The sequence below is a fragment of the Lampris incognitus genome, chromosome 3 (assembly GCF_029633865.1).
Source record: "Lampris incognitus isolate fLamInc1 chromosome 3, fLamInc1.hap2, whole genome shotgun sequence".
Lineage (NCBI taxonomy): Eukaryota > Metazoa > Chordata > Actinopteri > Lampriformes > Lampridae > Lampris > Lampris incognitus.
This window is the reverse complement of record NC_079213.1, coordinates 31,191,349-31,215,031: the sequence shown is the minus strand read 5'-3', so window position 1 is coordinate 31,215,031 and position 23,683 is coordinate 31,191,349. Positions and strand designations below refer to the sequence as shown.

Below are 23,683 nucleotides of genomic sequence, written 5' to 3'. Positions count from 1 at the left end.
TGTGCTACGGTAGTCCAGATTCATGTGCTACGGTAGTCCAGATTCATGTAAACTGTGCTACGGTAGTCCAGATTCATGTGCTACGGTAGTCCAGATTCATGTAAGCTGTGCTACGGTAGTCCAGATTCATGTTAGCTGTGCTACGGTAGTCCAGGTTCATGTATGCTGTGCTACGGTAGTCCAGATTCATGTAAGCTGTGCTACGGTAGTCCAGATTCATGTGCTACGGTAGTCCAGATTCATGTAAGCTGTGCTACGGTAGTCCAGATTCATGTGCTACGGTAGTCCAGATTCATGTAAGCTGTGCTACGGTAGTCCAGATTCATGTAAGATGTGCTACAGTAGTCCAGATTCATGTAAATTGTGCTACGGTAGCCCAGATTCATGTGCTACGGTAGTCCAGATTCATGTAAACTGTGCTACGGTAGTCCAGATTCATGTGCTACGGTAGTCCAGATTCATGTAAGCTGTGCTACGGTAGTCCAGATTCATGTTAGCTGTGCTACGGTAGTCCAGGTTCATGTATGCTGTGCTACGGTAGTCCAGATTCATGTAAGCTGTGCTACGGTAGTCCAGATTCATGTAAGCTGTGCTACGGTAGTCCAGATTCATGTGCTACGGTAGTCCAGATTCATGTAAGCTGTGCTACGGTAGTCCAGATTCATGTAAGATGTGCTACAGTAGTCCAGAGTCATGTAAATTGTGCTACGGTAGTCCAGATTCATGTGCTACGGTAGTCCAGATTCATGTAAACTGTGCTACGGTAGTCCAGATTCATGTATGCTGTGCTACGGTAGTCCAGATTCACGTAAACTGTGCTACGGTAGTCCAGATTAATGTAAACTGTGCTACGGTAGTCCAGATTCATGTATGCTGTGCTACGGTAGTCCAGATTTTTACTTCGGCTGCTTTTGAAGAGGCGACCATGAGCTGTCTGTCCTGACCACCACCCAGTTTCACTGGTGTGTGTCTTCTAGGCTGCAGTCCATCCCATGAGACCACAACCACGTGTGTGTGTGTGTTTGTTTTCGTGGGATGGGTGGAATTTTGCACTAAACCTGCAGAAGCGTGCGTGAACGAGAAGCGCGAGGGCCGCTGATGCTACAATGCCCCGTAGCTTTTTGGAAGGCGCGTGCGTGATGTATTTTGGGTGTGCTCTGAGAGCAGTCGCCCAGCTGGGAGTGAGAAAATAGCTACGACTGGGGCCTTGTAATTACACCCAGACAAGAAAACATGCCCGCTCACTGCCTCTCAAACACACACACACACACACAAAGAAAAACAATTGCTCAGTTTCATACACAGACCTCTAGATGCTAGCACACATATAAAGACCAGGTGAGATTTTTACGTCCCTTCTACGGCTGAATGCTAAACACCTTCAGAGCAAAAACTTTTTTTTTTTGTACCCGGCCAATAGGCTGTTTGCATATGACGTCACGAACTACAGATGGAGGGCAGGAAGTGATTTTCTACACAGGAAGTACTATCACAAACTTTCGAAATGCCTATGTTTGGCGTCATTAACTGAGAAACCACAAGGAGTTTTTAATGACCAAAAGTTGTTGTTCACGAGGGGGGGGAAAAAATGCAAGAAATTGACCGGAAACGCCGGAAAAAATGGCTCGCGACTCGCCGTCTGCGGCCGGGGGGAGCGGAGTCGGATAACGCAAGTGTGCAGTGACCACTTCGTCAAAACAAATCCCTCTTCATCACATAAGGATAAAAAAACAAGTGGCTTTTTTTTCTTGCATAAATAAACACCAGTGTGGTTGAAGACTGAAGAAAGAAACCGGACTTGAGTTCAGTGGACACTTTACTAAAACATGGGCAGACTGGCTTACAGAGCTGCTGGTGCAAGAAAGAAGCTCATGCAGCAGGACACAAACTATATCTACCACACAGTCAACAGAAACCAAAGAAGAAGAGGATCAAGCAGTACAGTCAACGTCATCACAGAGCAGGAGGCTCGAACACAGACACGGATGTTCATAAATCTATCAAGGCTTTCACCACATTACAGCACACGCTACTCAAAACCTACACAGGATTTATACTGGCAAAAAAAACAGACTCTCCGGTGCTCCCGAAAGTGAAAAAAATAACCTCTAGAGGGCTAAAACCCCAAAAAATAAAGAATATGTATATTCAGATATATATTTGTTATCATGGGACACAGGTAGAGCGACGCTGGTCGGTTCACACGGGTCCCCTGCCTGCCCCGCCCGGGTCTGGGGGGTCATTACCACAACACATTATGGCAGGTTATGCAGAAACACACCCACACCCACACACAAATGTACAAGTTGGTTTATGTGAACACACACACACACACACACACACACACACACACACGCGCACGCACATACAAATGTACAGTTGGTTTATGTGAACACCATCACACTTTTCCTTCCAGATAAGCCTGGCGAACTGGACTTCAGCGGGTGACCCCATCGCAACCCACCTTCCCCTGCCATGTCTTGGGGAGCTGCCTTGATAAAAAGGTGTGCAAGTTTATTTAAGATAGGGATAAGAGTTACAGACGCGCTCCCGGCCGGGTCGAAAAACCCCTGCGGACGTCTAACCCCCTCCCCTCCTACTATTCCACGCAAACTCTATTTCTGTCTTCCTAGCCATGTTCTAAATGCAAGTGCTTCATCCGCATCCTACGCTGATCTGCCAGCTCGCCGGTGATCCGTCCTGGTGCCGGTGTTTCTGTCTGTTTGTCCATCTGTCTGTAAGACAGTCAGTAGTTCGCTGACCTTGGTAGTTCTGCAGATTCAGACAGGCGGGATTTGCTTTTTGTTGCAAGTTGCTGCAGCAGTCTCATCCAGGCGACAGACATAAAAAGAAAAGGTGCTGTCTGTCCGTTCGTCTGACCCTCGACCTTGGGTATTGGGTTGCCACCACCCCATGTTAATATGCCTACCTCCCCCATTCTTCATCATCTTCCTCCTCTTCACTCTCCTCCTCCAGCCTTGGGGGTTCGGTGTGTGTGTGTTTGGGGGGGGTCTGTGCTGGCGTCTGTGGGTGTCCAGAGGATTTCCTCCCTGTTCCCCAGATGAGACCAGTCCCCCCTCCCCCGCCACCTGTTACTCTTCTCTCTTGCTCGCTCTCACTCTCGTGCTCCCTGGGCCAGACTCCAATCAGCGTCTCCTAGGGGAGAGAGCAGGCCATTACTGTAGGAGATGCCTCCCAAACGCCAGCCAGGACCCCTCGTCTGAACATGACCCTCCCATTCCCGCCCATCTTAACCCCAACTTCACTCTGCATCCAACGTTATTTTCAAATTCTGTGGTTTTCAATCACATCCTTGGGTACGACCACTTATGCTTGGTTTTCTATTCTGCCAGGTAGCTCATTACAGTCACCCGTCGCTCCAGTTATTCCATCCTCCGATCAGGAAGTGTTAAACCCGAAACAACTCGGGAATGTAATGAACTACCTTGCACAATAGAAAACCAGTGGTACCCGAGGACCTGATTGAGAACCGCTGGCGTAATTCACCCTCCGTCACCAACACGTCCACCTGCATTTCTGTGACACCGCAGCAGCCTTTCTGGAAAAAGTCGGCACAGTTACATGAGGTCATGTGCAGGCGTGGTAAAGAAAAAATGTCGCCATGCGTGTAAATGAATGAAACCTCCGGCAGGATGCTTACGCCATGTTGTCACTGCTCGATAGAAAAGCAAGAAAGACATACAAGGTAAGATGTAAGGAAAATATAAAAAATTCAGGAAATCTTTATTTTAAAGTTGTTTTTCCAGAGTGTTTGGAGAAAATAAATAATCTCATTTGTGAGTTTAGAGCCTGCAAAACAATATATTCTGAATAAATAAAAAGCAAAACGCAGTGTATGCCTTCACTCAACTTACAAGACTTACTCTGCTAGCTTCTGGTGACTATGGATACTAGGGCTTGATGACACTTTTAGACACACACACACACACGCCTAGTCTCCTCCATATCTCCTGTTGCTCTCCTGCTTTTCTTGCCTCTCTTGCCTCTCCTGTCTGTCTCGCTTCTCATGCCTTTCATTTTTCTCCTGTTTCCCCAAGTCCTCTGTTCAGAAAGACACCAACAAGGGGGAGTGAGTGCGGCCACAAACACATTCTGCCGGTTCCGTCGGTGGCCAAGGCTGAGGCTTTGACTCTCACCTTCCTCCAGTCTTGAAGATCAGGTCGGCATTAGGAGCTCCTTTGGGGTGCTGGTAGCGTGGCCGCCGCTCCCGATTTGTGTTGGCGGGGGCTGGCCGCTGGGCCAACGACTGCATCATCTCTGCACAGTGGACACACGCAGGACAAGCCAGGGCAATAATTATGGTAACTCACACCAGGACGACAAGACATATTTGACCTTTTCCCCTTTAGCAACAGTTCTCAATCTGGTCAACGAAGACTCCCAATACTGCTGCTTTTCTTTCTTTTTTGTGTGGCTTTTTCTCCCTAATTGTACCTGGCCAATTACCCCACTCTTCCGAGCTGCCGATCCGGGGAGGGCTGCAGACTACCACATGCCTCCTCCAATACATGTGGCGTTGCCAGCCGCTTCTTTTCACCTGACAGTGAGGAGTTTCACCAGGGGGATGTAGCGCATGGGAGGATCACGCTATTCCCCCCAGTTCCCACTCCCTCCCCGAACAGGTGCCCCGACCGACCAGAGGAGGCGCTAGTGCAGCGACCAGGACACACCCACATCCAGCTTCCCACCCGCAGACACGGCCAATTGTGTCTCTAGGGACGCCCGACCAAGCTGAAGGTAACACGCGGATCCGGCGATCCCTGTGTTGGTAGACAACGGAATAGACCGCTATGCCACCCGGACGCCCCACTGCTGGTTTTCGATTCTGCCGGGTATTCATTACATTCACCTGCTGTGCTAGTCTGATTGGATGGCCGGTATACTTGACACAAAAGGTAAATACAGTTGTCTACCTGGCTTCTTTACCTGGATTATTGAGCATGTATTAAGATATCTACCTGGCTGGTGTTGGTGGTACCTGAGAACTGGATTTAGAACCACTGTTTTGTACTCATCACTTCACATAAGCGAACATTCAACAGATTGCTTGCTTGATGATAACGCACACCTCTGTAATTACCCTGCAGTGGGTGAGTAAGTGCCAAGTGGAAAACTGAGAGAAAGAATAACATTATGGTGTACCCTGATAGTCCTCCTGCTCCTGTCTCTCGTTGATGTCCAGGGTCAGCTTTTTCATCCGCATGCGCTCCTCCTGCTCCGCCTGCTGCTGGTTGAAATGGTTGGCCGCCAGGTGGGATGACAGGGGCACGTTCAGGATCTTATACTGTGGACCAGACACACAAAGCAGCATGATTGTTTTTTTTTCTCCACGGACAAATTTGGCACATGTGCTCAGAAAAACTGCTGACCAGACCTTCATATTTAGTAAATGCAGATTCCTAAACTCACTCTTTTAGAAGAGAAGTGCTATGTGTGGATGTGGGAGTGTGTATGTGGCACTATTTGAATAACAGGGAGCAGCTTCGGCCCAGGTATATTCAAGCAGGCTGCTGAGGCCCGGGTATGTACCATAGACAGGTAGTGGAGTGGTGCTACAAAACAAACAAACACACACAGGAGCCCTTTATGCACCACCAGGGTAACTCATTACATAGGAAGGGGCTGTGTTTACAATGAGGGTGTAGAGAGTCATGTCAGTTCCTATCTATACGGCTAGCAGTAACATCTACAGTCAGCCTGTGTTCTCTCCATCTTCTCACACTAACAAAATCAATTAAAAAAATCAAAACCAAAGGTTCGCAACCGTCCCTAATGGTCTGTGAAGTAATATGGAGTGGTGGGGAATGCGCCAACTTCCAAATGTGCCACTAAAACCTTCTGCCTCAGCAAAAAAGTTGGACACACCCAGCAGTACAAGAGCCAGCCTCTGTCCCCAAACCACACATTCCTCCAGTACAGTTTGCCTAAATACACCCACAGCTGCAACCCAAGAGTCAATATTATTCCTGGGCACAGTCAGACAGTGCTGAGTTTGTAAGGGGAATGACATTACAGTAGTAAGGGGTACAAAAGCGTGTGTCATCTGAGAGGTTTTTTTTTTTTTGTACCTGCTGCTTGTTGCCTTTGCGTGTGAGCATTACAAACTGCATGGTGTCAGAGATGTCTTGTTCTCCTTCCCCGGAGCACACAGGTCCAGGGCCTCCCTTCTTCAGCTGGCTCTTCAGCTGCAGAGGGATGGCCACATCCAGCTGGTGCACTTTCACCGTCTCGCCACTACGCTGCTGTAGAAAGCAACAGACCCATCAACACTTCCCCGGTTCTCCACAGTCGCAAGTCATGTGGATGCTTCATTGGGGCCCGTTTTAGGCCCTAAAGAAGAATACTAAAGCTGAGCTGAGCATACTTGCAGGTTCTCCAGCATCATCTTATCCAGAGCCTGGATGAAGTCTTCGTCCTCGGCACAGGCCACATGCTTTAGTCCACCGCCACGGATAGTCACCTCCTGTATAAAGACATGAGAGCAAACACAACTGATACATACACACAAATAGCTAAAGAACAAATACCATTGGAGGTTAAACATCAAAATCCTTCAAATTTGTTATCCTTTAGTGAAACGCTGAAGTTACCTACTGTACCATACAATGTAGCTGAATTTAATTTTGGTTTTCATGGTTGTTTTTCTGAAATTATGTTAAAACAGAGTTTTCCTTCATCGTTTTGAAGCTACACTCTTGCTGCAGACGAACCCGCATACCCAAACAGAGTGATCTTACATTGTTCTCCTCGTCCGTCTCGTTCTCTTTGTTGGAGTCCGTCAGGTAGTCTGTGTTCTCCTCCTCCTCTTCCTCCCTCTCTTCTTCCTCATTCTCAGACCCTTCCTGAAATGTACATGTTTGCAGCTTGTTATTACTCACCAGGGGAAGGATGAAATCGACCATACACACACAGATATAAGGGGCTGGATTAATGTGATGCAGTGAGATAGATACACAACACTATTAAAAGTCTGAAGCGCTTTGTCACATGGTCTTGCTGATGCAGCAAAAAAGGCAGGAATACATTTCAAAACAAACACGACCTGTCAAGTTCCTCTGAGTGAGATGTCCACATGTCCCCCTACCGGCACATACACATTCCTTACTGTGGTAGAGGGAGGGTGGACAAGAGGTAAAGGTTTCAAAGTCGACTGATCGGGACAACGTGATCAATTCTGACACTCACTTCCTCCTCCTGCTCGTTCATTTCGCTTTCGTTGCCCGACTGCTCCTCTGTCTCCGCACCCCCTTCTTCATCATCATCACCCTCATCATCTTCCTCATCCAGCACCTCCCCGTCACCCATGGCACTAGAGCAGCGGCCGTCCTTTTCCATGGCAAGACCTTGGTGGAGAAACGCACACAGACACATTAACACCCACGCATACACAAAGGCAGTGAGAAAGCAGGAGGCCAGTGTGAAGTCAGTTTTGTTTGTATAGCCCTTTATCACAAATTCAATTTTCTCAATATAGTATTCCATCCATCCATTATCCAAACCGCTTATCCTGCTCTCAGGGTCACGGGGATGCTGGAGCCTATCGCAGCAGTCATTGGGTGGCAGGTGGGCCATCACAGGGCCCCCCCCACCCTCCACACACACCCATTCACACCTAGGGACAATTTAGTACGGCCAATTCACCTGACCTACATGTCTTTGTACTGTGGGAAGAAACCGGAGCACCCAGAGGAAACCCACGCAGACACGGGGAGAACATGTAGTTTGCATGTTCTCCCCGTCCACACAGAGGATGACCTGGTACGACCCCCAAGGTTGGGCTACCCCAGGGCTTGAACCCAGGAACTTTCTTGCTGTGAGGTGACCGCGCTAAGCCCTGCGCCACCGTACAACAGTTAATATTTGTCACGTTTCTTTAAGGGAAGTCAACATGTTTTCCTGTAGCATTCGGTTGATGACATTCTCGACTAGAGGAGTACTGGTCAACAAGCTTGTACTTACTCTTGGGTTTTTAGATGTAATAATCAGCTTATGCAGAGATGGTTACAACAGATTATATCATAAACCACTCCAAGAATGCCCAACTGGCTGAACAGCTTTACCAAAACAAAAGCCTCACTTGAGAATGAAGCCAAGTCGTGCAACAGAGCTGAGAGGAAAGAACGGTTTCATAAGACATAAGACAGGTGGCTTCTGTATTACCGGCTATCCAGGATGACAAGGGTGATACCAATTACAGAGCATGATGATTGTGAGTGGCGATGGAGGAGAGATATGAAGTCAAGCTGCCGTGCTCGTGCAGAAGAGTGGGCCTTGTGTGAGCAGGAGCTGGTGGAATGCTTTACACTCGTGAAACGATGAAAGGTAAAACAATGGGGGCACTGTTTCACTCCAAGGCCTTCATCTCTTATCAACTGCTCTCTCTCCCTCTTTCATTCATATGCGCACACGCACACAAACATATACCATGTCACCCTAGACTACATTCATTCCCTAGCCCCTAATCCTAACCTTAACCATCATAATGACATTTCTAACCTTAACCCTAAAACCAAGCCCACCCCTAAAATAGACCCTCTTCCTCATGGGGACCCATACACTGTCCCGACAAGGTAAGTGGTTTCAGGTTTTTCTATCCTAATTTAGGATAGAAAACTTGGTACACACACACACACACACACACACACACACACACACACACACTGAGTCAGGCACAAGAAATGTATGTACACTTTCATCCAGTCACACTTGCAGAGGGTGGAGTCGTGGGTTCTTGAAAGCATTCTCACTCCACATTCCCAGTGAACACCTTGAAACTGCGAGACAATGCCGTGTGCCTGCTCTGCTATCAGCTTAACTGCCGGGGCTGTTTACACTGTGACTCCCGACTACATTACACCTGCTACAGGAATGCTTCCTGTTTTCTCTTCTCTCCATCTGCCACGGCCGCCTGACACTGGTCTGCTTGTTTTGGTCTCCACCTCTCATTCTCATCTCTTTCTGCGACTGCACATCTTTCAGCTCTGACAATGATGATGACGCACACGGCAGCGGCACCACTGCCTTGATACTCATGACGTTAACATGCACAACAAAGCAACAACATACATTTAACAGCAGCTAAATTCCATCATACATAATCTGTGTTTCCATTAGATTTGTACTCTGAGACAAAAATTTATTAAAAGAGGCAGTTCCATAAACATTTTTCCTGTAGAGTGTTTCCTAATTCAAACGGAAGGTTTAAGGATGGGGGGTGTCGCTTCAGGGCGCTTTCACGTCTGAGCCGTTTGGTCCGTTTTAATTGAACCCTCGAGAGTTTAGGTGCAGTTTGTTTGGGCAGGTGTGAACAGAGCAATCCACGTGGGTGCGGACCAAAACAACCAGAGCGAGACCTTGTTGAAGAGGTGGTCTCGGTTCGGTTACAAACAAACTCTGGTACGGTTCGTTTGTGGTATGAACGTTATCCAGCGTAGATCCAACCCAACTGCAGGAAGCATTGCGAGTTCTTTTGGATTGAACCAGCTCCAGTCGCTGGCTGCGCTGTGCATTAAGGACAGAGGATGAGCTTTGTCAACACAGAATTGCTGACTGAAGGCGTCCGGGTAGCGTAGTGGTCTATTCTATTGTCTACCAACACGGGGATCGCCGGTTCGAATCCCCATGTTATTTCTGGCTTGGTCGAGCGTCCCTACAGACACAATTGGCCGTGTCTGTGGGTGGGAAGCCGGATGTGGGCATGTGTCCTGGTCGCTGCACTAGCGCCTCCTCTGGTCGGTTGGGGCACCTGTTCGGGGGGGGGACTGGGAGGGAATAGCGTGATTCTCCCATGCGCTACGTCCCCCTGGCGAAACTCCTGTCAGGTGAAAACAAGCGGCTGGCAGCTCCACGTGTATTGGAGGAGGCATGTGGTAGTCTGCAGCCCTCCCTGGATCAGCAGAGGGGGTTGGGCAGTGACCAGGAAGGCTCGGAAGAGTGGGGTAATTGGCCGGATACAACTAGGAAGAAACCCCCCTCCCCCCCAACAAAAAAACAAAACAAAAACAAGCTCTCAGGCAACTTCGGCTCATTCAGAATGCTGCTCCCAGGATCCCAACAAAGGCGAAGAAGCTTGAACACACTAATGCTCAGGTCTCTGCACTGGCTTCCAGTGACTTCCATGTTTAGGGACCAAAAGACACCTGTGGCTTGTTTTTACTATATGACCTCTCAGGTCATCTGGGAATGTTCTGCTAACTATTACCAGAAATAATTAAAACAAAACATGGTGAAGCACCCTTTTGTTTAGCTGGAATTAACTTCCTGAAGACTTACGCCCCGCTCTGACCACTTTTAAAATTAGGCTAAAAGCTTTTAAATTTGCCTTTGCCTTTATATGAACCTTCAGCCTACTGACACTTAACTTCACCATTTTTCACACTGCATTTTGATCCAACACTTTAACTCTTTTTATTATATTTAAATTTTCTTGTTTAATGTGTTTTAACTTGTTCTGTAGCTCTTCTTTAAAGTCTTTTCATGCCTTTATGTAAAGCAGGTTGAATTGTCTTTCTGCACATAAATAAACTTTTCTTGCCTTATGGCCTTGTTTTGTTTAAGAGGTGAACTCTCTTTCGTGGTATAGTAGTCCAAAAGACGTTGCAGACCAGTTATTCTTTACCTTCAAAATAATCTCAAAAAATTGATCACTTCTAACTATTTCTAAAATACTGACGATCACTGTGATGTTTAAATGATTCCAAGGTAAACCCCAGCCAGAGGTTTACAGTGTTTACGAACTCTTTTTGGGTCCGGAGGGGATCTATGTCTGAAGATAACATGCTGAATAACAATGTAACTTAGTGGTCTATTTCTTTCATAATTTATGAAGCGGCAAAAGTGACAAACACTTTCCAAAGAGTGGAAACACTTTCCGTCTTCCACCAAAAATAAATCGCCAGGTAAGTACACTGTGCATTGTCTATTGTAGTTATTTAACCCAAAATCCTGTATCCTCCGGACCATGTTAAGTAGGCAAGACTGACATGTGTGGGTGCATGTTTTAGGTATGTGTTCAGATGAGCTAAACCTGCCTGACAGATGGACAGAAAAAGAAAAAGACAGCGGCGAGAGATATGGCTGCATTCTCCTCCCACATGCTACAGAATGTTGCTCGGCCTGTACGACAGAGAGCAGGAGTGGGTCAACCGGAGGAACTGGCAGCACACAGCATTTACACATTGATTTCCTTTATGCTTTCGCTAATTACAATGCCCTGCACAGACAAATGAAGTCTTTGTGTTTGCGTGTGTCCCTGCAGGCTGATACGAGCGTACCTAATTTGACCAGGACCTCTCTCTCCAGGTCAGTAACCTGTTTGGTGGCCTCCTCCAGGGAGCAGCTGAACCTCATCTTAGGCCTGAGCAGCTCCAGGGTGTCACTGATCATGTAGTCGATGTCTATGGGGAACGGATGGTCCTTGTTCCACACATCAATGCTCTTCTTCCACCAGATGTAGCGCTGCATGGCCACACAACAAAGTGGGATTAAGAAAACTCTCCTTGTTACCACTATCACCTCCATTAAATTAATGCAGATATAAAGACACTTCGGGGCAAGTGCTTGGGATTATGAATAATACATTTTCAGAGATAATGATGACTTCGCATAGTAGCCGGTAACATTGCCAATCTAGGACTATATGCTTTTTCTAATGATACATTCCCTCAAAACTGCTAGAGATGTCTCAAACATAATACGCAGATTTTAAGAAGACATCAATAAACCGAGAGAGGAGCAAGTGGATGCAGTGCAGGTAGACATGCCTGGAAGTAAATGAGGAAACAGTCCAGCTTCCTTTTGCTGGAGCCCCTGTCAAAGTACTGGCCGCAGGTGTCCAGTAGGGTGCAGACCAGCCGGATGCGGAACAGGTGCTCTGGGGGGTCCAGAGGACTGGGGCTGCCATCCTGGTTTACCCCAAAGGAGATGAAGGAGAAGAGGGTACGAAAGATGACCGCTGACTCCACCATGCGATAGTTGTAGAGCTCTCCCAGGAACTTGGCACTGCTGATACGCCGCTGGTTGAATTTGGGCTGGTTTACCTGTGGATATGGAAGAGCATGTGAGCATGTTGGAGAGAGAGGAAGGAACTTGGGGGTTCAGAGGTGGACAGTGAGTTCAGCAGTCTGTACATGTCCCTCCTGTCAGCTCCTCAGCAAGGGCACCATGCCATGCACATGTGGCAAGGGAGATTGAAAGTACAGAATATCAATGGATCATTTAACTGACTGAGATTTCTACCGGCAACTATAACCCATTCTCCCCCGTTCCCCCCTGCGTCCCCTCCTCACCTCCATGCCTAAACGGATGTCCTCCAGCACACCATCCACCACATGGATGCCAACATCCTCCTGATAGGCCACCAGGCCAGCCAGCAGGTTGGCCACACAATGGATGCTGTTGTACTTGACATTCCAGATATTGACCATGCAGCAGATCAGGTAGCTCTTGATCTCCGGGTCCTGCCAGGGCAGCTTGCGCATCTGTCTCAGCACCTAGTGGGGCAGGGGGTGAGGACAGGTTGAAAAAAGAAAAGAAAAAAAATCTGAAGCTTGGGAGAATCATCATAAATACGGCAGTTAAATAAAAGGGTTGTGAGAGTAGGCAACATACTGCAGTCTCAGTGCTCATATCCTGTTCTGTACCTTCTCAGTGGTGACTTTGGACAGGTCCTTGTAGAGCAGCTTGCGGATGTACTCCTGCAGCGGGGGTCTCCTCTTCTTCACTGTCTTCTCGATGGGCGGGGGGTTGCAGTAGTAATACGCATTCTCTACCATGGTGACATAGCGTGCATCAAGGTGCTGAGCCTGTTTTTTACGCATCATTTGTTCCTGAAACAGAGAGAGGAATAGGTCAAATGTATGCCTTCTCACACAGGAAAAAGTTATATTAACTGCAATTAATCTCGAGAGCAGAACAGTATTTTATTGTTTTGATATGCCATTTTACAAGTGATACACTTCTACATAGTTTTCCTGTGTGTGTGTATGTGTACCAGGAGGACACTGGTACGTAGGTGGGAGTCAGGGGATCTGAAGAGGAAGCGGCCGCAGGTTTCCAGCAGGGTGCATGCCATCTCTATGTGGTGATGAGAGAAGTCTGACAGCAGCATCTGCAGCACAAAAACACACACAAGTAGAACAAACACACACAGATCACTTCACCACACATCAAACAACGTCCTGAAGAAAAATTCCCTTTAATCTACTAGAAAAAAAAAAAAAAACTTCAGATCATCAGAGGTCATTTTCCACTTACCTTGAGACAATGAAGCGTGTCTGTTTTGGAAAACATTTTGAATTTGGCCAGCTCCCCAATGAATCTGACTGTCTTATTTTTGGTTTCAATGTTGATCTGGTCCTTCTTTCGAATCTACGAGAAAGGCAAAACTTGTTTGATACTTAAATGGTTTAAGGACACCTATTGTTTTGTTTTTCCAGACAATAATTCCGCAACTAATTCTGGTAATACAATAAAGAAAGACCTACGTGAAACCTAAAGTCCCCCTTCAGCATGGAGCACAGGTCCTCCGCCACATCTGACATGCAGGGGTGAAGGGTTGCTACCAGGCGAGAGTAGAAGGGCAAGAGATCCAACCTGAAAGAGCCAGCAATTCAGTGCCCTCGGCGCTCTTGGCTCCATAATATGACAATACCACCACCTAGTGGATTCAATCACAACTACAGCTACACACTAACCAAGGGTTCTGTGCACGGCTTACCTCTGCCTGGGAACAGTGAAGAGGGCACGAACAAGCTTTCTCCTGTTAGATTTGGTGTTCATGTTCATGCAGAAGTCCATGGCAGCCTGCGAGAACATTAACATTCACATATTCTTTTATATGCAAACAAGTGCAACATTTCTCTGATTTTTTTGCAAGGAAATTACTAAAATGACTAACCTCCAATCCATTTGCATGTCAGAATTTTGCCTTTTCCTCTGCCAGTATTTTTGCTGAAAAACCTCCTGATAAAGCTTACGATTACTTACCTGTGAGACTACTCAAGTCATTATTTGCTGCTGAAAGAACCCAAATCCTATCAAGATAATTAAGAGCTAATCTAGGTTTAGGTCTAGCAGTTTCAAGTGACACCAAATATTCCCCCAAAACATACCTAAAACACAGCCGTGACTCTCAGGTGTCGTGTTGATGTCAACAAGACACACAGGTGACAAGTTATGTCAGTATAAAGGCTCAAGGAAGTTTTGTTTCTTTTGACAACTGAAATGGGAAACATCTGAAGGCTGGCTATCTCTTCCTGGCCCTGCAAGTGCCTAATTGGTAATTTTTTCTTCACCTTGTCAATGAGGTCTCTGTTGACACAGTTGGGGAGTTGCTGGATGAAGGCATCCACTATGAGCTTCAAGTGAGAACCAGTGCTCGCCTCCTCGTCTTCTTGCTCTTCACAGACAGAGGAAAAAAACATGTTATTTCACCTATGGAGAAAAACAGTTTTGAGCATGATAAAAACTAAAAAAAAAATTCAAACACAAAAATCGCTGTTCCAAATAAACTGCATTTGTCTTTCTAAGGAAAACTACAAGGAGCATAATCAAGTCTGAATAAACTGTCTTACAACACTGAGCGTTTAAACATTCAACCAGACATACCTTCTCTGCCTTTTGCGCTTTCCCTGACCTTTAACTAAACCTAAGCACCAAGGATCTGGAAGAAAGACCACATCAAGATGCAGCCCACACTAAATTCTCAATAACTATTAATTTACCTTGTTCATCCAGCAGTTTCTTGGCCAACTCTTCATTCTCCGCCTCATCTGGGCCCTCCAGTTCTAGAGGATCATCAGCAATGTCCAGAGCCTCCAGTTCTAGTTCCAGTTCTTCTGTCGTGCTGGCACCTTCTTTTGCCTCCCTGGCATCTGAAACAGGGAGTAGGAGAAATACAATCAGCTGTGTGTGTGTTTTTATCTGTATCTGTTTATCTGTAGAGTTCATGTGGGAATTATGCAGTGTCTTTGTCCACATCAAAGTTTGTTTCATCGTGTGAAGTTTTTATTTTGATTGTCGACTTTGCTTGGCCGAGAGCTGGCGCTGGCTCGGCTGAGAAAGCTTGGTCTGCTGCGTCCTGTGGGCCCGAAGAGCAAACACCGAGGGTGGTCTGACAGGACGCGGAAGTGGGACAGGCTAGGCTAACTGCTATCCCATGGCCCTGCCTGAGAGGAAACACCGAGGCTGCAGTGTTTTTGTCTGTGTCGTCATGTGGAGTGCAGGAGAGGTGTGTCGAGAGTGTCTGGCTGGAGAGCTGGTGTTGGATCAGCTGGGGGGGCCTGGTCTGCTGCATCTGATAGGCCAAGGGACCACAGCCCTGCCTGGAGCTGTGCCTGAGGGGGAAACACCGAGGGCGGTCTGACAGGACGCGGAGGCAGGGCAGGCTAAGCTAACTGCTAGCCCATGCAGACCGGCAGTTCCAACCAGAGGTGGAAAACGCAGCTTCAGAAAGTAGAAGCACTAACCATGTATTTGCGCCACCCATGCACTAAATCATCTGATTCTAATTAGCACAACATTTCAGCCAGGTAGGAGAACTAATTAGTTTAATCAGCTGGTTTAGTCGATGGGCGGAGCAAATACAAAGTTAGTATTCTCTGGATGGTGGTTTTTGGACTGTGTTGCACTGGGTGGACTGTATTGTTGGCTTTTTTTTTGTTGCTTTGTTCTCTCTGTTTTTGTATGTTTTTTTTTTCTTTTGGTGGTGTTTTTGGACGTGTTTTTGTGTTGCATTGCTGTGGGCTGGGGGAAATGGAGTTTTGTTTCTTTTGTGTACGTAGTACATAATATGAAATGACAAATAAATTGTTCCTGATTCCTGTATGTCTCTTGTCTGTACATTTACTTCACACACCCTTAGCATCCTCCTTGTCTTTGCCCTGGCTGCTCCTCTCGTTGTCCTTGAAGAGGATGGCGGGAACAAAGGCCTTGAGGTCCACCATGTTCTCATAAAAGTTACGGGCATCCTCGTCTTCCCAGATACCCCCCTCAAGGTCATACTCTCCAGGCTTACCAGGGGTGAAAATGTCAATGCCAGGGCCATGCTCTACAGGCAAAAAAAAACAAACAAACAAACAGAAAAATCAGCCTGAAATGCTGGTTGTACAAACAACACAACCAGCAACTAGAAGAGCACCAAAGTTAAAATCTCAGGGCTCCAAAGACAAGAAATGTGTGATCATACAGTTCTCAATCAAAATTTAAATTATAAATATTATAACTGTGGCAAGATTTTATTCCTATCTTTCTCTCAGAGACCTAAAACCAAAACTGGGGCTACTATATGAAACAATGGTTGAAATTCTTGCTGGCAATGGAATGTGTCATCCTTCTTACTCTACAGAGAAAACAAGAAAATATGAAACATTGTATGTTTAATTCAGAAATAAATAAGGCTGTAAAAATAGACTCATCACATACCCTCCTGTACAGTCTTGTCTTGTGGAAGCTCCGGCATGTTTTCATCAAGCAGATCAGCCAGTGACTGAGTGTTGGCCAGGAGCTTTTGGTAGGAGGTGGCAAACTCCTCATACTGCTTGTGTCTGTCCTCACTCAGCTCGCCTTTGGAATGGAGGATCCGCCTGATAAGCAGAAAAAGTAAAGGAGTTTTTGTCTTAGTAGTCACAAGTATCTGGGGTTACCCTGGTGGACTAGTCACTCCCAATGCAAGAGTGATTCAAATGATTAAAAACTAAGTCACTGGCCAATTTTCCAATGAGAGCTCTCCTCCCAATTCACACTCCTGATTATGTCCATCTTTACTGTCTCATAAACCTTCCTTTGGTGAATTTGACCCTTCTGATAGTGCTCTGTATTCAAAGCAACCAAGTCTAGTAAATGACAAAAAAGGAAAAGTAGCAGACAAAAAAAAAAAAATCTCCTCTCATCATCAGCCACCTCTCCGGGGTCAGGTCACGGTAGCAGCAAGCTAAATAGGGCACTCCAGATGTACCTCTCCCCAACAATGCCCTCCAGCTCCTCCTGGGGGATCCCAAGGCAGTCCCAGGCCAGATTGGACTCCAGCGAGTTCTAGGTCTACCCCAGGGTCTCCTCCCAGTTGGACGTGCCCGGAAAACCTCTAAAGGAAAGCGCCCAGGGGGCATCCTAATCAGATGTCCGAACCACCTCAACTGGCTCCTTTCAACATGAATGAGCAGCGGCTCTACTCCGAGCTCCCTCCGGATGTCCGAGCTCCTCACCCTATCTCTAAGGCTGAGCCCAGACACCCTACGAAGGAAACTCATTTCAGCCGCTTGTATCCGCAATCTCACCCTTTCAGTCACTACCATATTATGACCATAGGTGAGGGTTGTAACGAAGATTGACAGGTAAATGGAGAGCTTTGCCTTCCAGCTCAGCTCCCTCTTCACCACAACGGTCCGGTACAACGTCCGCTTTACTGCTGATGTTGCACCAATCCACCTGTCAATCTCCCGCTCCATCCTACCCTTACTCATGAACAAGACCTCGAGATACTTGAACTCCTTCACTTGAGGCAACAACTCATCGATGAGTTCAAAAAAATTCACAAGATGATGCTGAAACAGAAAAAGGTATCCATTGAGGCAGACGCAGCCAAAGGCCATGACTTCATTTAGTGGCAATGAAGCTATCATCAGTGCAACAGGTGTCAGCTCTGAAAACATAACTGCAAAGAACAAAATGTTGTCGTGTAACTCTCAGCCTGAGAGGGGCACAAGTCACACAGTAGTAGATGTGGAGCCGGTGTAGCAATGGAGTCAGCCAGAGATTAACACTACCACACTTTATGACTAGCTGGCTATTGTACTTGTAACAAAGAGCAATACATGGAAAAATAAGCTATCTAGAAATGACAAAAGTTGAATATGAGTACTCCTGTACATCCCCACTTGTCACTTTGAGCTTTTTACTCCAGGCTCTCAGCCTTTCATTAAATAAAGACTTTCATATCAACACTTGTAAATGAATTAAAATAAAAATCTAATTTCATATTAAATTGTATCACCTGGAAAAAATCTAATTTAATCTAAATATATCATAAAAAGATGGGCTGTATATTTAGTATTGCTCTGTTCAATAAGAGTTCACATTGCAGGGCGCAGGGTGTCGTATCTGTGGGTAGATTGTGGTGAGCTAGTCTTCTTCAAAGTCCAGGACAGTTTCTTTGCCTGACTTTGCCAAAGTCAGCAATCAAGAAAAAGAGTCAAAGGAAAATAATTTCAGGCTAACAACAGTCTTCTATAGGGATGTGCGTTATGACGATATATATATATATATATATATATATATATATATATATATATATATATATATATATATCGTGTGACGACAGAAAAACATCTGTCGTTTCATATTATGCTTTACTGTTTATTTCGATGTGCCACAAATCACCTTTTACAGCAATATTTTTCGTCATTTGGAGTCTGTCCATCTTTTGAGCGGATTACATTAATAAACAACTTATTTATTTTTTTACCCATGAAGCTTTTATTGTACTAACAGTAATGTTACTGGTGTAGTTGCCGTCAACTCTCCACCGCAGTCCGTCTCTCCTCCACTCTGCTCCATATGTGGAGGGGCTGAGCCTCGCCCGCGGCGAGACAGAGAGCAAAGGAGAGGAGACAAGAAACTAACGTAAGCATAAATGACAGCAAAACGCAGTAGAGACCATGTTTATTTATGTTATTTACCTAATTTATGTGCACTCTTTCCTTTTCAGCTCAGTGTGAGAGTTCCTACTGCGTTTTGATGTCATTTATAGTCGCGCTACTCTCCTCTGCTCTCTGTGGTTCAGCGAGAGCAAGGCTGCCCCTTGCTGGGGGGGCAGGCAAGAAACTATTTATTTATTGAATTTAGAGAAAATGTGCTACATCGTGATATGTATCGTTATTGGGATATGAAATGACCTATATTGGGATATGAGATTTTGGTCATATCACACAGCCCTAGTCTCCTTACATACCTGTTCTGCCGCTCAATGTTCTGTAGCTCCCGGTGGTCTTTCTTCAGGTGTTTGGTGAGCGATGTGAAGTACTCCCTGAGAAGGTTCTGGAAGGGCTGCTGCTTCTCTGTATTAATGATCTCACTCGGAGGGAAGACCAGACCGAATTTCTCTGCAGCCAGTTTCACCTTGCGGGGCACCAGGCCAGCAATGTCATCTCCGCAGTGCTTACAGAAACTGATGACCACTGACACATGTGTGTGGGTCTCCCGATCTGTCCCAATGATGTTCTTCAGCTGCTCATAGATGAGCAATAGGCCTTCCTTGTCTGTGAACAGGCCAACAATTGTGAGCTCGGCAATGAAGCGCAGGTCTGTGCGCAGCTTGCTCACGTTGGGCGCTTTCTCCTCCTTCCGTGCTTCAAAGTGCTTCTTCCACGCCTGCAGCAACAGAGGTGCAAATTCAGCGTAGCGCTGGTGAAAAAGGGAGCACAGGTGAACGGCACAACCCACATCCGAGATCTTCAGCTTGGCTTCCACAACAGAGCCCACTGCTTCACCGATGTACTTGCTGAGGTTGAGTGAGGCAAAGTCATTGGACAGGGAGTCGCGCTGCTGTTCGGTGAGTGTTCGCAACTTCTTGACAAAGGCCGTATTTTTCTTAAGACTGGAGTCAAGGCGGCTGAAGAAGGCTTCCTCAGGGCGACCCTCATGGGCATTCTGGTTCTTGCTGCGGAGCTCCTTCCTAGACTGGTGTCGCTCCCAGGCCTCCTGGTGTAGCTGGTGCCCCTCCTCCTTTTCCCTGCAAATAAAGAAAAATGGAGGTTAAGGGAAACTGAACAGCGGTGATGTTCAATTTAAGTTAGTGGGCTTAAATGAACCTGTGCCTGTCACATGTACAGTTGTCTGGTAAAACTTTTTTTTAATTGTTTCATGAGACTCTGAAAGCTGACATATTGCCATAGTATGGGCACGAGGTGATAACATTTCAGGGACAGTTTGGAATATTCAAACATTCAAAGGTCTTCACAAAGTGTTGACCCACAAAAACAGACATTATACAGGGGGCATTTTTCTGCTAAATAACTCTAAAGCCTTTTCTCTCCAACTGAGTCCTAGCCAATGGACGAGAACACAATCAAGCAATTGTAAAATTCAAAAAATTTAAAAGGGGAATTACAGAGAAAACCATGAATTAGAGCGGAAAAACGTATCGTTTCAGGATCAACATCATCATGCCGTATGCACGTAGAATTGTAACATTGCAAAGGATGTGATATAAGACGAAAATTAAAACTAGCAAAGTTCATATTTTTCATGATTAATCTTGAGGAAAACAGTTTAGTCCATCTGATAAATAACAGTTTAGTCAGTTTAAATGACTTCTTGGTTGTTGGTCTTGCACACATGCTATGCACCATCGTTCTCACTGAGGACAGTGATATTAAGCCTCCTGTAATCTTCTGAATCCTTTCTAGACATCACTTTCTAGACATTCACAGATGCGCCCCCCTTTTTTTCAATTTGATTAAAACATTTTTTTTGTTTTTAAATCAAATTGGAAAAAAAGTCTCTTGTAAGCCATTCCTAAAAAACTTGTGAAATAAAAATTTAAATTCAATAAATAATAATACATAATTATAATAAAATAAATAATAAAAAAAATACTCTCAAACATCCCTTTAACTTCTAGGAAGTTGTGTAGAGGTTTTTCGAGAGGAAGGCAAGCCTGTCTACTGCCCCTGGCTTGAAGCATGCTCTTTGGTATATTACAATGTTACCCTGTGTACCGAAAACTCTCTCCAAGGGGGCACTTGGCAGGAATAGAGGGATATTTTTTGGCCAGATTCCTTGGTCTAGGGAAGTTAGCATCATGTAGCTTCCACCACCGCAGTGGGTCTGTGTCGGGGCTTGTTGTTGTCTGCCCTCATACTTTATATGGATGAGCTTTGTACACTATCGAATAGTCCCACTATGTCACCAAATGGAAGACCGCTCAAAGTAAACCTCTCAGCTTTAAAATGAAAGTAACTGTAAGCCTCTATCTAAAACGGTCACGATATTGAGAGAAATATTCACTTTATTGTTGGTGTTGCATGTTGTCATCGCTAAATCTGACAGAGCAAGGAGGGCACGGGTGCATGACACGAACCATCAGAGATGGCAATACGGTGAATATTATCACCTCCATCTTCTTGGTTGCCAGGGTTACGAGTCCCGCCCCATTTAATATATGATTGGCTCCTTGTGAAAAGCAGCGACAGTGACGACACCAGCACCTTTCTGAAAGGTTAATAGATTTTCAACTAGAAGCGCTCGGAGCAGCTGCACAAGAAAGTCAGAGCACTGTGAAAAAAGATGTTGGGTGGAGCGCTTTTCTCTAGGCAGCCGCATACGCTCTCTCCTCATTGGGAACATCTGAAAAAAAGACACTGGCGCTCAGAAAAAAACACTATATGGGCTCAAGCCCTTAGTGCTACTCACACCTGCCATTGTACCGCTTGTCTCTACCACAGGTTCTGGAACAAGTTGGTCATGTTCCCATGTCTTGTAGTGATCAACTTTCTACAAACCTCATACAGAACAGTCGTTTGTTCTATGTCTGACCACTTGAACCTGAATCACTTCCATACGCCTGAAGTAACACCGCCTTTTTTAGTAATGAGTTCTTCATTTGCGTTCGTGGACATCTTTATGGTACATCTGTCAGGGGCATGGTATCAATGAATGTGACTGTAAGTGGTTGAGTTTTGAGCACGTTCTGGGAAGTGATGAGATCCCCTCCCCACATTTCCTTTTCTAGAACTTTTTTTTTTTAATCGTGATTTTCCAGTTCAGTCATTTTACAAATTGTAGGAAAGTAAAAATGCAACTTAATCATATAAAATAATAAATAAATAAATCACCCAGCTCTACCTCTCCCTCTAAAATCACCCTGATTGTTGCTTAAGAGATCAGTTCCTTACAAATGAAGCTATTGGAATTAACAGCTGTATATATCTGGTGAAATTATGTTGACTCCTGTTTTTCTTTAATATCACAATGGCAAAGTCATTTTTTCCAATAACATTCAGTCCTGCCATGAACACAAGAAATCCCTGTCGTGTTACTTACTTCTGCTGAGCCGCCTCTTCTTCGCGTTGTCTTTTGGCCTCCTCCTCCTGAAGCTTCCTTTCCTGCTCCTCCTGCTGTCTCTTCTCCTCCTCCTCTTTCTTTCTCTGCTCCTCCTCAGCTTTCTGTTTTTCCTCCTCTTTCTTTTTTCGCTCTTTTTCTTCTTTCTTCCTCTTTTCCTCTTCCAGCCGCTTCTTCTTCTCCTCCGCAGCCTTACCACAGTCTTTTTTGCCGCTCATTTTGGCCTCGTCTTTTGCTTTATCCCGGGAGGAGGCCGGTCTCCTCTCGCCATCTCTGTCTTTCTCCTTTTCTTTGCTGCTGAATGTACACACCTCTTTCTCGTCCATGTTTATAGATCGCTTGCGTTCAGCGGGCATCCTGGAGGTGAAGACAATACGTTATTTTTTGTTACCGTTTAAACAAAGTTTAGCGACTTATGAACCATATTTGTCAAGTTACAATAAGTACACCTTGGTGAATGACATGTACATAGTTCAGCTTGACACGATGAACGGAAACATTTGCTACCGAGAAAACTCGTTAAATTTACTAACGGCAGCGATGGCAAGTCATACAAATTGTCGCGTTTGCAGGTAACCACTTTTGCAGGTGATCTCAATGTGAAACTAAACTTTAATTCCATCATCCGGGATAGATAAGTAAATTGACGTTAGTGCGAAACACGCCCACCGCAGTTGTGCCCTGGCCTAGCGACGATAAACGCTCGTTAGCCCTCTAGCCAACGTATGCTTGCACTCCTGATACATCAAATATAACTGTGCAATAACCGAGATACTATCATTTTTAGTTTTGTTATAACGTATTCGTATTTACGTCTAAGTTGCGTGAATCTAAAACGCAATGTAACCCAGTGAGCAACAAACCGTCACCCAGTTGTCGTTAGCTAAATTTGGGTTAGCAGTCCAACGTTATCGTTAGCGCTAGGCCACTTGAATGGAAAGATGGGGAGATTTGATGTAAACAAACGGTTTGACAGCGCTTAATTTCCTACGACATGTATCTCACTTGCGTAACGCAAACTACGAGACACGCTAAACAACCGTACCTGACTTTCATTTTCACGTAACAAATTAAAAGCGGTCTGTTTACCTCCTAGCGGGAGCAAAATAAACATCGGGCTTGGAGCGTTGGTTTCCGTGTGAACAGCCGAAGGACCCCTTGTTTGGGCTCGACAAGTCGTGCCTGACTAAATGTTTTCCTGTGAACTGATTCAAAAAAAATTTTCCTGTCAAAAATGGATAACCTGCATATAATGACGTCTGTATTAAGCATCAAAGTTTACGTGATAACATATAGATCGACTTTGTGCATTTTGCGCACTGTGACAGGCAATGTTGACGACGACCCGCGTGACGGACTGACGTCTGCAGACAACCCCGAAAACACCACGATATGTTTGGTCGTTACCACAAAGATTTTTTTTAACAAACAAAGTCAAAGAGATTTCATTTAAATTGCTACACAAATTCTACCCTGCAAAACAATATTTATCAAAGTTTAAAAATGATATAGATGTTGAATGTTCTTTTTGCCAAATGCATCCTGAAACATGTGTCCACTTATTCTGGTCATGTCAGTTCACTTATAAATTCTGGAGAGACTTCCA

At 45.5% G+C, this 23,683-nt stretch overlaps 1 protein-coding gene across 6 annotated transcripts; it reads right to left on the bottom strand.

Moving 5' to 3' along the window:
* Nucleotides 1-1,804: 1,804 nt before the first annotated feature.
* Nucleotides 1,805-23,208, bottom strand: upf2 (UPF2 regulator of nonsense mediated mRNA decay). 6 transcript variants are annotated; one of them, XM_056276250.1, is made up of 23 exons: nucleotides 23,167-23,208; nucleotides 22,060-22,434; nucleotides 18,968-19,747; nucleotides 16,444-16,604; nucleotides 15,878-16,069; nucleotides 14,745-14,894; nucleotides 14,316-14,419; nucleotides 13,739-13,824; nucleotides 13,506-13,614; nucleotides 13,276-13,389; nucleotides 13,013-13,129; nucleotides 12,663-12,848; nucleotides 12,309-12,512; nucleotides 11,784-12,059; nucleotides 11,295-11,478; nucleotides 7,207-7,364; nucleotides 6,759-6,863; nucleotides 6,386-6,484; nucleotides 6,090-6,263; nucleotides 5,164-5,305; nucleotides 4,158-4,278; nucleotides 3,876-4,062; nucleotides 1,805-3,156 (listed from the first exon to the last, which is right to left on the bottom strand). In XM_056276250.1, the coding sequence occupies exons 2-22, from the start codon at nucleotides 22,431-22,433 to the stop codon at nucleotides 4,035-4,037; spliced, it is 3,864 nt and encodes a 1,287-aa protein (XP_056132225.1). In that variant the 5' UTR covers nucleotide 22,434; nucleotides 23,167-23,208; the 3' UTR covers nucleotides 1,805-3,156; nucleotides 3,876-4,034. The 6 variants fall into 6 exon arrangements, with proteins under 6 accessions (XP_056132225.1, XP_056132223.1, XP_056132228.1 ...); XM_056276248.1 differs by having other exon boundaries at nucleotides 3,885-4,062; XM_056276253.1 differs by having other exon boundaries at nucleotides 3,885-4,278.
* Between the last annotated feature and the right edge of the window lie 475 nt (nucleotides 23,209-23,683).